Source organism: Episyrphus balteatus, chromosome 3 (assembly GCF_945859705.1).
Source record: "Episyrphus balteatus chromosome 3, idEpiBalt1.1, whole genome shotgun sequence".
In the NCBI taxonomy this organism is placed as follows: Eukaryota; Metazoa; Arthropoda; class Insecta; order Diptera; family Syrphidae; genus Episyrphus; species Episyrphus balteatus.
Window position 1 is genome coordinate 41,348,650 of NC_079136.1, and position 16,210 is coordinate 41,364,859.

The 16,210-nt window shown below is 28.7% G+C and overlaps 1 protein-coding gene across 3 annotated transcripts in view; it reads left to right on the forward strand.

Moving 5' to 3' along the window:
• The window catches only part of LOC129915512 (inositol polyphosphate-5-phosphatase A), a 68,998-nt gene extending 53,408 nt beyond the window's left edge, over nucleotides 1-15,590 (forward strand). Inside the window, exons 5-9 of one of the 3 annotated variants that reach the window (XM_055995078.1) lie at nucleotides 3,363-3,450; nucleotides 3,542-3,697; nucleotides 5,462-5,719; nucleotides 5,941-7,068; nucleotides 15,275-15,386. In XM_055995078.1, the coding sequence (XP_055851053.1) occupies nucleotides 3,363-3,450; nucleotides 3,542-3,697; nucleotides 5,462-5,719; nucleotides 5,941-7,068; nucleotides 15,275-15,280 (1,636 nt within the window). In that variant the 3' untranslated portion in view covers nucleotides 15,281-15,386. Of the gene's footprint in view, nucleotides 1-3,362; nucleotides 3,451-3,541; nucleotides 3,698-5,461; nucleotides 5,720-5,940; nucleotides 7,538-15,274 lie in introns of those variants that run through there. The other 2 variants (XM_055995079.1, XM_055995077.1) reach the window with 2 other exon arrangements.
• The last annotated feature ends 620 nt before the right edge of the window (nucleotides 15,591-16,210 follow it).

Here is a 16,210-nt window from a genome sequence, read left to right on the forward strand (position 1 = left end):
TTTTTTTAACTTTAAGCAGTTACTTTATGTATTATAAAGAATGGGATTTTAAAGCTTTTGATGACATAAATTATGCAAATGATGAATAAACTTTGAGGAACTTTTTACGTCTGGAGCTCCTATTAAAAAAAAAACAACAGCTAACGTACGTTAAAATTCATCACAAAAAGTAATAAGGTTAGGTTAAATACACCAAAACAGTTGAGTTTCAATGTTTTAATGAGTTGTACGGTATAAAGTAGTTTTTCTGCTAAGATCGCATATCCTTTTATATTTTATTATGTACCTAATATTCTGTCTTTTTTTAATAAAATAAAACAAAGTCAGGTTAGTTTTACCAATTACTATTGGAACGGTTTGACCGATAAAGTCCTTTATATTGGATTTCTGTCTCTTCGATCCAATTTTGTGAAAAATTCACAAAAAAAATTGATCTCAAAAACGTATTGAAAGATTTTGATCAATTTTGTTTGTCACACAAAACAAGAACACAAAATGAATACCGTGAAATAACGGTATTCATAATACGGCCGAATTTTAAAATTCGGCCGTATTATGCACTTTAGCAAAGTGAAATAATGCAGAATCCAAATTGGGAAATAAGGCCGAATGTTAAAAAAAGTAAGAATAAAAGCAGACGCAGAGATACATTTTTTTTGAATTCGAAAGGGATATAAGGCCCAATTTGTTAAGGAACATTTGTCCCAAACTCAACTTGGGACTTATCTCCTTCCATTGAATAAGTTCCGATTAAAAATGTTGGGTCCTATTTTCGTCTAGGTATATATTCATCAAGAAGTGATAAAAACATTTCCATTTTAATACCAAACTGCCTGCAGTGGATTTCCCATCAAAAAGGAGATAACATCTTATGCAACTATAGTTCAAGGAAATTTGAGAATAAAATAAGTTAAAAGTAAAATAAAATAATATCCAAAAAGTTGCATAAGTGTATTCTCAGTTTATTTAAGCGAACTGGTTCAATTTTTGACTGGTTTCTTTCTTCCCCATGTAAAGCCAAAGCCTTCTTTACTCCCGCAAAAACAAGATGCCGCATCTCACTGTGGGTAAAGTTACGAAAAAAAACTCAAATTTTTGTACATATATGTATGCTTATTTTTGCAGTGTTTGTTTTCATTAATAGATAGATTTATGGGTAAAGTTACGAAAAAAAACTCAAATTTTTGTACATATATGTATGCTTATTTTTGCAGTGTTTGTTTTCATTAATAGATAGTTGGAGAAAACAGTTTCAGGTTGGTTTTTTTAATTGAATTTTTATTTATGAATCTGACAGATTTACGAAGTTCGGCTCGCTTAAAAATCGCCTTTTTTTATGTATGCACAATATTTTGCTTCCTTAATTTTTTAAAACGTTTTATGAACTATAAATGTGTTGAAGAAAAAAAAATACTTAAATTTTAAAAAATATGACACACAAAAATAAATAAAACCAATGGAAAAAAAATTATCAGAGAACTACTGCAGGCTCACAAAAAAAAACTCTGGTCCAAAATTAAATTTTTTTTTAAAATTTGTATTATGTATTTCCAAACAAGGAGTACTAGCACAAAAAATATAAATATGATATTTCAAAAGGTAAGAAGAAAAATGTTAGTACATTAAAAGGTTAAAGAGTTTTCATGGCATTAAAGAATTTGTTCTTGTGATTGCTATTTGCTTCCCAGATTGCTTCCCAGAATGTTAACAGATAAGTTAAACAAGTATGTGAGTGCTTCCCTGTAGAAAGTAGGAACAAAAATCCTATAAATACTATCGACCGCAATTTACCAGGAAATGTTCCTGTATAACCACAAACGGGGATGTATTATATAATCTGCTATAAAATTTTCATATCCCTACATAAAATACTGAAATGTAAAAAAAAAAAAAAAAACATTTTCTATGAAGCACTTCAACTAATATTGCATACCCTTTTATTTTTCTTTGAATTAAATTTAAAATTAAACTAAATTCAGATTAAATATAGATAAATTGTTTTCAATTCAGATAAATTAGATTTATTTATTTTTAAAGGAATAACAATTTTCTCCGATTTTATCCTTAATCATGTGTAAAAACTTCAATAAAATCGTTCAAATAGTTAAAGAAAAAAATGTATTTATTAAAATAACATTTCGTTTCCTTAACATTTTCATTCAGAATATTTTTTGTGGGTATGGAAATGTTGTTGACCGCCTGCTTTTAGTCATCATTCCTGAAAATTTCATCAAAATCGAATGAGTAAATTGTTTTTTTTTTTTTTTGATTTTGTCCCCTCTGCCATACAAGCTGCCCTACTGTGCGTCACCGCGCAAGTGTGCGCATCCTCAATTTAACTCTGTTATGTAAGAATTAAATTTCTGCGTCGTCGTGCATAGTCTGTTTTCGTCAAAATCCGGCAACCGTTTCAATAAAACGAAAACAAAAAATATGTTGCACATACGCCGCAGTGACCTTCTGCATTAAAACGCATATAACTGTATTTATACATATTATGAAACAGAAAATCTTGTAGATAACTAAAGAAATTAACTATCTGGATTTACTGGTCGTGACTCGTGATCGTGAAGCAAAACTCTCCACTTTTTTCTCCACGAAATTTCACGAGAACGTTCACGGGTAAACAAAATTTGGTAATTTGTATGGGTTCACGACTTGCTTAAAAAGTATGTACTAAACTTAAAGATTTACAAATCTAACTTGTGCGAAAAATTGAGATGACACGTGCATTATGATTCTTGAAATTTTTATCAAACTGCTTATTGTTTAAATAAATTTAGGATAGCTCCTGGAAGAAACAGTTAAAACCTTCAAAATTGTAAACCTATAATTTTACAACTGCTTAAAAATTACAACTTTTGAAGAATAAGAGGAGTCGAATTACAATATTTAGAACTAAATATATGAAACGTCATAAAAAATTCTCTAATGTCAACATTTTCTTTTCAAACAAAAAATTAAAATTCACATTTAACGAGTACCTAGTTACTAGCATTTGCAAATATTTATCTACACAGTCTGATTCACAGATAAAGAATTTGGCATACATTTTTATGAGCTGTACTATATATCTGGGTTAGGTTTTTTTTTTTTTTTCTAGGCTTAAATAAGTAAACACTTATTATCTGATAATAACCTACGTCAATAAAATAAATGCTACGCTACTACACAATAATTAAGTCATACAGAAAAAAAAACTGAAAAAAAAAAAATACAAAAGTGACGATCTTAAATGAACATTACGTGAACACAATTTAATCATCAATTCAATTGATTTTTTTGTCTCTTTTTTGTATTGAACTTAAAAAAAAAATTAAATTATTAAAAAAAAAAATAATAATAAATTTAATTGTTTCTAGATTCCATATAGATGCCAAAAACGGGCTGGCACCCTTTTTTGTTTTTGGAGATTTTAACTTTCGCTGTGATACAGAAGGAGTTGTTAAAGTAATTAATATTTGTTTGTATTTATTAAATTTAATCTATTTGTTTATTTCTGTTTTAATAATTTAATCATTTGTTTCTTTTTATTCAATAGGAACTTACAGAAAACTTAACAGCACATCGGGTACAAAGTATTAAACATGATAGTACAAAGGTGCACTATAGAAATACCGATGGCGATAATGTACTTACAGTTGGCAAAAAAGAATTCAATTATGCCGATCATCAACTTAAATTTAAAGAAGCTTGGGTAAGAAAAAAAAAAATTAAACAAAATGATCGAAAATAACTCGTGGTTTTATTTAATAATGGTTATTAATAAGCTGAGTGGTTAATAATGTCAAAAAGATGCTTGGTCACGCATTTTCAATTTGATTTTTTGATATTGAAATGAATACAGGAATGAATGATTCATCAAAACTTCATTTATTATTCTCGTACTTAGATTCTTAATAAATTTAATTTGACTTCGGGTTCAAAACTGCTCATACCAATTCTTTCTGTTAATTTTGTATAGATAATTCAAAAAGTAGCGCCAGGCGTAGGACACTATCAGTCAAAAATTTTTGATGTGCGCTCATCCATTCCCCACGACTCAATTCATTGAACTTTTACTTATTTTTTGTTTTTTTTGCATATTTGAAGACAGTTGTTGTAGAATGAACGCCTCATACTATTCAATGGTGTGTTTTCCATTCACCATTTTTGAAGGCAGAGCCAAAAACTTCCAGAAGAATTTTTTCTCAGGAATTGACGGTTCGCATGACAAATTGATGACACAAGTCTAGAACATAGTACATACAACAAAATCTTGATGATACCATCTTGCACAAGGCAGCCCTAGTTATTTAGAAATGACTCAATGACCTTCTTAACCTGAATCCTCTTCGCCTCAGCATTGGTATTGTTATCTCAGTTTATAGTGGATCTTAGGTAACGAAAATCATTAAGGATAAAAAACTTTTTTAACGATAGATGGCATCAAAATTTGGCCTTCATTCAAATGATGTTGTGTATCAAAAGATATTGGCCCTCAATAATAGACCCGAAAGCTTGATTTTAACAAAAAAATAAAACATAACTTCCAAATTAAAGAAGTGCTATGATTTTAAAATCGACTTAGTTATAGGTAAACTGCTTATAAGCCAATTCTAAGTTTAGAAGTTAGATGTGTGTTTACCATTAATTTTTTTTGTTAAATTTGTTTCTACCCCACTCGTAAAAAAAAAAAAACAATTCCTAGAACGTTCTTACTCATATCGCAATTACGGGCGGTTTCAATGTTTTCAATACTTGTTCTTATCTAAATTTATTTTCAATGGCTTCAGAAATTTGATTTATAAGTTGATTATTGTTCTAAACTCTTCGCGAGTATCTATAAAATTTTAACTATCCAGCCTTTCTCTAAAAATTACCGTCTTATAATACTAGGTTTCCTTGCCTTCAACTTATAAAAGATTCTGAAAAACAAAAGCTTCTCAAAAAAAGAAGATGTTTTATTGACCTATAAATATTTAAGCTTTTTAAAGATGATTTATTGACCAATTTGGAGAGAAGATTAAATTCTTATTTTCCTTTAGCATGAGCGTTTAGTATTATTGTGAATCTCTAGGGAAATTTTGATTCTCAAGCATAAAGTTTTGAATCACTTGCACAAACTGAAAATGAGTAATAATAAAAAGCTTCTTCAGCCTGCTCTATCCTTAACGGATTCTTATGGTTTCGAACGCCAAGTTAAAAGAGCTTATTCGAGAGACGATCCAAAAAGACCAGGTTCTAATTATTAAGACAATTTGATTGAAAAGTTGACTGGGAAGTTAGTCCAAAAGCAATCCCTCTAACTCGTTTTACTGGTCTAACTAAGTTTACGTTCCGAAAATGACGTTTATAAAATTTCTAGTTTCCTAAACGTACCCATCTCGGTAATACCTTTACTTTGTTTGAGTAATTTTCTAGATTGTATTGTTTATGAAATGACTATTTGTATAATATTTTGAAATAACTTTTTTTTCAGTTACAAAAATACGACCGAGAGTTGGAGCCACTTAATGAAATTCTAGTCGAATATCCAATAAAATTCCCCCCAACTTATCCATATGAAGAGGATCCTGATATGCCATCGGATTATATGTCAACACGTTGTCCATCTTGGTGTGATCGCATATTAATGAGTCCGGCAGCAAAGGATTTAATTGTTGAAGATCCAAACAACAGTGATGATGTGAATCCCTACAACATATTGGGAGAGAATGTTTGTATGGGTGATCACAAGGTAAAGTAAAATTGTTTTTCACTTGTTTAAGGTTTTGATCTTTCAACAGAAAATGTTGTTTTTTTTTTCTAAAAAAAGTTGTATACTCTAGTCCTTAGAAATGAATCACTTTTCAATAATCTCAAGATCAAAACTTTAAATAAATTAAACAATTTTTAGTATTGTTTGTTTTTTTGAAATTTTTAATAAAAAAATAATTTATTTTATTATATTTTTCACAGCCAATCATATTGAGCATACAACTTAAAGCCAAACAAGGTACATTTAGATGTTGTAATTGCTTTAAGCATGCTAGTGCGCCAAATAGCATACTAAGTAAAGACGAGCTTGATAAAATTAGTCAATCACTCAATGCCAATGAGGACAATGCAATGCAAAATTATTGTCCCTATAACAGTAATGTATTTAATACCATCCTAATCGAATGTCAAAAATTATGCCCTAAGCCCTCAGTCATCAGCATTAATAATAGTCGCCATAGTCGCAATGCTAATAATTCTAGTCTAACAGAACAAGAGTCTGCCGCTACTACTGCTACTACAGGTGGTGATACGGCTGCTGTTGTTGCAACAGCAGCAGCAAGTATAGCAAAGCCAGAAGACTCATCCTCATCGTCAACTTCACCCTTCAAACAGCCGCAAATCAGTATAAATCTAATCGATTCAGATAATCTGCCCATATGTCTGTGCTCGCAAATATCTGAAGCATCTGAAAGGCCGTCAAGACGTCGTCGTACAACACCATTACGATCAACTGAGTCTGATGATGACGATGACGATCACGATGGTGATTCACATGATGATGATAAGAACGATGACGATGATGATGAACAGACTGCATTGAATAATAAAAAGAAGATTTGTCCCGAGTGTCAGAACATTATAAGGCGACAACCAGTCGAACATCGCTGCACACTAATATCGAAACGATTGCTTCTAGCCAATAACATTATTGTTAATCGCATTGATACACATTACCTTAATACATACCTTGATAACCGCCAGGATCCGTACACCCCTGAGAGCGCCGAATCTCACTCACCGTATCCAGAGTTTGAGACGAGCCACAGTAGCCGCAGCAGTCCCAACGACGAACTCACCGACGAACCATTGCGTTCGAACAACAATACCGAATCTAAACTACTATCACCGAAGGCCAAGAAGGCTGGCGCTATGACGACGGCGACGACGGCTACAGCTGCTGGAGTGGCTGCTGCAGCTGGTGGTGGGGTTAATTTGAAACAACCAGTTGAATTGCGTGGAATTGTCTCGCCGGGCCAGTTGAAGTCCCGGCTGGAGCATTTGCAGCGCACCTCGTTGCAAAACGAAGATTCAGATGAGTTAAATGAGGCGGGTATTATTGGCAAACATAAAAATAATAATCGCTGTTTTGATGGTTGTTGTACGATTCTCTAAAAACAAAAAAAAAATCCAAATCCAAAACATTGTTGCATTATAATTCCAAAAACTTAAACTTTTTTTTGAAAAAAACATTCAAAATCCATGAATTAAGTCCTCCCCTCTCAAACACACGTACACGCACATAAAAACTATACTCACTTCTAGTTTCTTTTTTGCTATTTTTCTTATAATTTTTTGTTTTGTTTTTGAATTTTGTTTTGGATTTCAATTTTTTTTTTCTTTAGATTTAAGTTTTTTTTATAATTATTATTATTATTTTTTTTTACAATTAATATTATGTGATATTTATAATATTGTAATTTAAATCTGAGGTCAATAGTTCTTTCAATATATTTTTTTTCTGGGGATATAAAAAAACTGCCATAAAAAAACGCTCTTGAATTCTAGAAGATAAATGAAATTGAATCTCTGTATTGTACATTAGGGTGGGTCAAAAAAATCGAAATTCTTTTTTTTGAATTGGTACTCCGAAAAATCGATTGCTAGACCCCTCTAGAATATACACACCAAATATGAGCTCTTTATATTAATGGGAAGGTCCTCCGCTTTTCAATTTTCCATTTTTACATCAAGCTTCTACTAAAAAAAAATAATTTTTTTATTAATTGACTTTTTAGCAAATTTCTTTTCATATTCTTGTAGGAAATTGAACGCTCTACAAAAAAGGCCTTATACACTTTTTTCGTTTATCTAACCGTTGAATAGATATTTGAGGTCCAAAAATCGAGAAAATCTTTAAAAATTAGTTTTTTGTTCTTAATTTTGTAACAAATTGAAAAATTATAATGATCAAACGCGCAAGACATATTCTTGTTGGAAATTGATTGCTCCACAAAAAAGGTCTTATTAACTTTTTTCATTAATCTAACCACTCTAAAGATATTCGAGGTCAAAGTTAAAAAAAAATATAAAAACATTTTATATTTTTAAAAAATTTCTAATTCACTGAAACTTTATTATTTTCAAATTAGCAAGATATATTCTTGTAGGGGCTTAAACGTTCTACAAAAAATTCCTTGGAATGAAATTGATTGCTTTAACCGTTTAGAAGATATTCGTATCCAAATCGCAATGCATACGGGTCATAAGAAAACTATTGAAATCAGTGAGCATTGGTTTGGATACGAATATCTTCTAAACGGTTAAAGCAATCAATTTGATTCCAAAGAATTTTTTGAAGAACGTTAAGGCCCCTACAAGAATATATCTTGCTAATTTGAAAATAATGAAGTTTCAGTGAATTAGAAATTTTTTAAAAATATAAAATGTTTTTATATTTTTTTTTAACTTTGACCTCGAATATCTTTAGAGTGGTTAGATTAATGAAAAAAGTTAATAAGACCTTTTTTGTGGAGCAATCAATTTCCAACAAGAATATGTCTTGCGCGTTTGATCATTATAATTTTTCAATTTGTTACAAAATTAAGAACAAAAAACTAATTTTTAAAGATTTTCTCGATTTTTGGACCTCAAATATCTATTCAACGGTTAGATAAACGAAAAAAGTGTATAAGGCCTTTTTTGTAGAGCGTTCAATTTCCTACAAGAATATGAAAAGAAATTTGCTAAAAAGTCAATTAATAAAAAAATTATTTTTTTTTAGTAGAATCTTGATGTAAAAATGGAAAATTGCAAAGCGGAGGACCTTCCCATTAATATAAAGAGCTCATATTTGGTGTGTATATTCTAGAGGGGTCTAGCAATCGATTTTTCGGAGTACCAAATCAAAAAAAAAAATTTCGATTTTTTTGACCCACCCTATTGTACATATTTATACTATTAAAAAAGAGAATTTGTTTTTCATTTATCTCGCGAATAAAAAACCCTTGTCTTCCTTCCTTGTAAATCAACCAAAGAAGTTTAACAAAAAAAAAAAAAAAAAAATAAAAAATTTAACTTTTTTTCTCTAACAAAAATTAATCGAATATAAAATGGCTTCATGTCATCCATGTCGTTGATCAAGTAGGAATTTTTTAAATTTGTATTTAATTGCTTGAAACAAACATTTGCCGTCATCAATAAAATACTTACATAGCATATTTTAAAGGAAAGAACCGACACTTGTTAACACCATTCTAGCTTTAAAACAGTCTTCTAACTTAAGCACAGTTATAAACACGCTTTTCCAGTGCTCTCTTCTAGTTGTGTTGTTGTATAGATAGTGTTTGTGAAAAGTTTTATTCTAGAAAAGAGATTTCGGCAGAGAAAAGTATCCTCTCACGGATTCCTTAGGGTGGTACTAAAAAGATAAAATAGGTTTTTACTGGTTTTAAATTAAAAAGACATACTTTTAGGCTAGTACCATAATAACACGGTGTTAGTTTCGCATCAAATCGCCAATAATTTTGCACCAATATATCATAGGAATCATAAAATAACTCTCTTTTGGCGAATTAATGTAAAGGAATTATGACCCAATAAGTAAGAAAAATGTTGTCCCGCACTGTTAAAGTGTTTTGAATTATCTTAACTTTAATTGTGCCCTTAATTATGAAAGTGGACTAAGTCACTCCTAAAAATGATTTGATCTAGCCTAAAAATAATTATTATTTAAGGGGTTAAGTATATTTGAAAACGGAATTGCAGTAAATAAACTTCTTTATTGCTCCTCTAGTGATTTCATAAAAGAAATATAATTAAATCGTTATAAGAAAATTATTATGTAAGTTTTTCTTCAAACAATGCAAAAATTGACTTAGTCCACTTTCATAATCATGGGCACAATTATATTTAATCAAGGTCATCGATTTAAAGTCGTTGTTTTGAGAAATTGTAGTTCAATCTCTCGATTGTTTCAAATCTCAAAACTTGTGACTTTTGTGACTGAGCACAGTGCTGTTCGAAAATTTTGGTCAAACTTTTTTTTCGAATTTTGTCAAATTTGTTGCAATAAGTACATATTTTTTAAGGAGGATTTGTTTTATTATGCGGTCGCTTATTTGAAATCTTCAAATTTATAATTGAGGATATATTGGAACTTTATACATCAAAATTATTTTCTAAAAGTACATACATTTCAACCTAAAAAATAAAAAATACAGATATTTGTTTCCAGTTTTAATGATTAAAATTTGTTTATCATGATGGATATAATTCACATTAGATTTGTGTCAAAAAATCTATTTAAGTTGAGCTGAAAAAATTTGAATTTTGAAAAGGTGTCTCACGATAAGTCAACTGATGAGTCCAAGTGAGCTCCACTAACATCAATAATTAAACAAGTCCAACTATAGGGATGGCGGTTGTTAGTACAAAAACCGGTTTTTCCTGTTTTTTTTTCCTTTCGGTTAAACCGGGCGAAAAAAACGGTTTTCGGTTTTTTTGCTTGATTTGATAGCCAAAAAAAAATTTAACTTAATTTGTCAACCAAAAAAAAAACTTTTCGAAGAAAATCCCTCAGCAAAGCTTTTTTTAGTTTGATTTCGTTATAAGAGTTAACTCACTCTTAGTAGGAGTTTTGAGGAATGAAAATTTATAATAATATGGTTAGTTGAGAGAGGGAATGAAAGTTTTGAGGGTTTTCAGTTTTTTTGTCTCGTCGGGTCTTTTTTTGTTCGACGTTTTTTTTTCAGCCGATTTTTTTTCGGTATTTCGGTTTTTTTCGCAAAAGCCGGTTTAAACCGGGAGAAAAAAATCGAAAAAACCAGTTAAAATAAAATCTATTTTATAACATCATAAACTGTCACAGCTTTTAGCTATCTCTCCTAAATACTAAAATAATATATAATTTTGGACTTAATATCTAAATTATTTAACTGGCAAATGTTTGATTTAAACAATACTAACTCTTTGAAACAAACTGAACAATAAACTATGAAAAAAAGTAGTAAATCATTGTTTAATTTCATTTAGGGCCAATTTTTCAATAGTCAGATAAACCTCAGATAGAGCTCATTCCTAGGAATAAAAGTTTTTTTATATTGACTTTTATTCTTCTGATAGTCTAACTGACGATTGAAAAATCAGAGCTTAAAATATTTTCTAATTCGGTGTTACTTAAATTTTACATTGAACTTTTTTGCATTATAAGAAACAAAAATAAATAAATAAACGCTTTCCATATCGTAATCTCTTTTTTTTTATTGTCGTTACATAGTCGCCCACCACCAATTTGTGTTTTTAACAAAATACAAAAAATTATTTTAAGTGCCATGCTTTTTCATTTCAGTTTCCTTAATAAAAAAAATGTTAAGAATATTAATTCTATCAATTTACATTATATAAATCTCATTTTGTGGTTAGTCTTTTTTTCTATTTTTGAAAGAATTTAATAAAAAAAACAACAGTATATTGCTTTAACTTATTAGAATAACAAAAAAAAATTAAATTAAATGTGTTTTTTTTCAAAATTATTAAGTTGCTTTTCTGTTTGTTTTTTTTTTTAATGACTAAATCATTCCAAGTGCAATTTTAAGCAAAAATACTAAACAAGAAAAAAAAACACTGAATCTCTTTTTTCTAAAAATTAATTTACCTCATGCTAATTTTTTCTTATTTAAGCTAAAAAAAAAAACAAAATAAATAATTTTAATTTAAATAAAATTAAGTTTGTAAATATGTATTTTAATTTGTATGTTTTGGTTTTGTTTAAGAAATATTATTTATTTGCTCAAGTCTTAATTTATATTTGTCAGATATAATATTGTCGTACCTATGTTTTTTAAATATTAGTTTTAATTATTTTGTACTATAATTATAATTAAACTATACATACATACATTTAAACAGATATATATATAAATATATTCCAACTTTTATGTTGTTCGTTTGTAATGTTGTACCTATATGTACTTATAAAGTAAATTTGTTCTTAAATATATATATATATTTTAATAATATTTACACTTTTTGTAGTTATACAAAAAAAAAATGAAGAATTCAACATTTTGTGTTTTATTTCTGTTTTATTTTGTGTTTCTTTTATTTTTATTTATTTTCAGCCACATTTACTTTTTTAAATTTGTGTTGATGGTTTAGTTTTTTTTTTCTTTTGTTTGTTTCAAAAAAAAGTAAATAATATTTTATTATTTACATAATATGAAGGTAGGTACTTGTTACGTGACTATTATTGGTTTAATGAAAGTGGTACTTCTCTAATCCAAAAAAAAAAAATAATTTACTGTGGGGTGGATACCTGTACATCAATATTCCCATGTGTTGTCCACTTTAATTTTATAAAGGTCTTTGAATGGACCCAGAAGTACTAAAAAGTACTGAAGTATATACTGGAACTAATGATGTGGGTAATGAGCTTTGTTTGTGTTTATTTTATTGGTACTACGCTTCTGTCAATTTTCTAAAAAAATGTGTCTCAATTTTTAATCACTGAATGTTCGTAACATTTGTAAAGCGTTACCCACAGTCCACCCTAACATCACCGTTTTGTATTTACTTATTTGGTGTTATTATAAAAAGGCTATTATCGCAACGACATTAATGCAACAATGTTGCCTTTAGTTCTCAAGGATATTAGTTATTATTTTTTTTTATTCAAAACGGAGGCTCCAATATAACGGGCAGAATAAGCTACAAAATATAAAGCAAAACATAAATAGAAAAGTCGTAAAAAGGTATGCTAATTTAAAAAAAAAAACCAAGAAATAGCATAATATTAAAAGTCTAAAATTATGCTTTATCTACTATTTTGGAACTTTGTTTTATAAATTTTTGATTTATTATTCATTGAATATGAACAGTTTTACCTAAATCCAACATCGAACACCTTTTTCATAACAGTTTGGCTAAATGTCTAATTTATATACTGTTTTCAAAAGAAGATTATATCTGATTATACTGACGTTTATGAACAGCAGAACTGCAGTTGGACTAAGTTAGTCCGATCGCAGATCTGACTTTATGAACACGACTAACGCAGGCCTAAGTTAGGCAGACGTTTATGAAAACACCCTATATCTGAATATTTATTCTGCACGTCATTTTGGAGGCGTCGTTTTAAATAAAAAAAAAGTTAGTAAATTTTTATGATTTTCCATACTAATATCCTTAAGTGTACTAAATTCCATTTTTCACACTAAAAAGCACCAAAGGCACTAGTGTGTGTTAAATGAAAATTATGGATTTCGACTTTAAGTCAAATAAACTGTTTCTTCATTTGGTTAAAAAAAATGATTTATTAAAGATAACATAGAAAACTATTGATTAAGTCCATAAAAATAATTTTTTTTAAAATAATTTAAAGCTGAAGTTAGAATATTTTGTTTTGGAGTTGTCTGGTTCTTGAACCGTTTTTCATACAAATTGTAAAAAAAAACTACCGTAGTTCGAGTTTAGGTAAGTTTTTAGACATTAATGGGGTATAATTGGAGTTCAAATCTTTGAGAGACTAATCTTTTATTTTAAAATAATAATATTAATAAATAATTTAAATTTAGGAGAATAGTATTTACGGTGCAAGTACCGGATATCTCCAGTTCAAAATTGCATAGTAGGATGACTTTCATAAACACAAAACGAATGATTTGATATATAATTTAAGGTTCTGAAATTGTGGCTAAAAAAGGAAAGCACCACACTTGACCAACCTGGAGCCCAAAACTTTAACCTTAAAAAATGTATTAAAGTCGAAAAAAAAAAAAAATAATATTCATAAACAAATTACAATAATTACTTGATCCATTTGTATATTTGTTTTTCAATTCTCTAAAATGTTAAATTAGGGATACATATGCCCCCATGATCTTAAAAGGGTTAGACCATTAAAGCATCAATTTTTTTCAATTTAAAAAAGTAAATGTTAAACATAAACATCGGCTTATTCCTCCGCAAAAACTTAACTTAATTTTCCTCTATTGTGAATTCCAGAGCAAAATTTGTCCACATTCGAAAAATTTCCCATTTTCTGTATTATTTTTTTTTTAGTCAAAATGAGAGTTCATTGATAATTCTAATTTTGCTGGTCAATAACAAGTATTTTCAGCGAAAAATATTAAGTAAATGAGAACTTGAAAAATTTCGGGTGATAAAAATGTTTCGCATGAAAAATTTTCCACGTGAAATTATTGTGATTTTTTGACGCCAAAAAGAATAAAAAGCACAACTATGCATCATCAAAAATTGTGCCCTATGTCACCTTTTTTTTCAACCTTCAAGTTCAAATTTTCATTTGTGGCTGGAACTGAATTTTGCAAGGGCATTTGTCTTCATTTTTAATTCCTTAAATGAAGAAATTTATGTAACATCAGTTGTAATTGAAAATTTGCCTACCCAGGCTTGCGCCCAAATTTTTTAACCAGCTCATTTTCGAAACAAAAAATTAAAAGGAGAACTACAAAAAACTAACAACGGAATTCTGTGAACAAAACAGAATGAATTTTTAGCTAAGTTTAAGAATATTTTTGTTTAAAGAATCATATTTTCGAGTATAGACAAGCCAATACCGTTGAATAAGGAAAACAAAACAAAGTACCTAAGGTGAATTTAAGTATTTACACACGTGCCTGTATTGATTTCTTTGGTACCCGACGTTTTTTTTTAGTTATTTACTATCCAGTTTATTTTTTAAGATGCAAATATTTATTTTAAAAAATTAATCTGAGTAACCGCACGTACGTTCACTATGGCGTATACGTACTTTTTTAAAAATATTATTTTAATTTTATTTGAATGCATTTCAAACATATATATAAAAATATGTTTATGCACATGTTCAATATTATAAAAACAGCAATAGAGATCCTAAAGCGTTAACACCGGCAGCTCTGTGTTTGAATTTTAAAGAGCATTAAAAATATCAATTCCTTGAGTTCACTGAATTTTTTTTAACGATATCCAAACATTGCACAGGGATTTACTTAAAAAACATTTTTTTAATCTTTTACCTTTTTTTTGTATTTATTTTTTAATTTTAATTTAATTTCATTTATAAAATGTTAATTAATGTTTTTTTCTTGTTTTTACTAATTGTGTGGGTGTACGTTAAGTTACATGTAAATAAACATTAATATATTTATATACTTAATCATATATTGTCCCTTATATTTTCGTTAATTAAAGTCAACAATCACATATAGCTTAATCTTAGATAAATATTAGTAAGCAAATATACAAAATACTAACGCAAAAAAAATATTAAATAATCAAAATCAATTTCGATTTCTTTTTATATCAATTGCAGGAATAATAAATACAAATCCAACAGTTTCTACTCCACTTCAGCGTATTGTCGATGAAATTCTTGGCGATGATGGTATTTGGACAATTCAAAGTAATGATCCAACAGATTTAGAAGCAAAAACCCGTTACATTCAAATACATCCCGTTGATGCAGCTTCAAAAGATAGCTTCGAAGAAATATTCCAAGAAACTAAAATGGCACCCCCAATTTTACGTGAAACAACAGTTTAAATAAATATTTAAACAAGAAAATTAATGTGAGATTGCTATAAAAGAGCATTATAATTACTTTAAAAAAATATATATATAATTTAATTTAATTAATCAAAAAAACAAACTCTAGTCAATATAATATAATTGTTATCAAAAATTAGGCAAATATTTAGATAAACTAAGAAGAAAAACAGTTATTTTATTTTTTAAGTTTTAGGTTTTAAGCTTCAGCTTTGTGTAGTCAGCTTTGAGAGACTTAAGAATGTTATTGCTCTATTTGGATTTTCTGTACAGTAAATATGTTTATTCTTATATTGTTTAACAAAATCTAATTACCTCATCATATAATAAAACGGCAAACACTTATTTTGTGGTACAAAATACGCGGCCCACAAAAACCGAAGGGGCATAAATTATATACCGAACGATAGGAAATTTTATCTAGATGTGCAGAATGTATACTTTGTTTATTTTTTTTTTTACCGAAATAGATAAAAACAATAAATTAAAATTGAGGAAAAAACAAAAACAAATGTGCTGAACCACGCCCTCTCCCTTCTCGAAGTGTAAACTTCTAAAAGCAAAGACGAGAACCTTCGAAGACATTCTCGAATTTCGAATAAAATTAAGTGTTGCATATTCTTAGTAGTAAATAAAGTGATTTATATAGTGTGCTTATTTGGGCATAAATAAAAGTTACAATTGGCACTCGAATTTTGAGTGC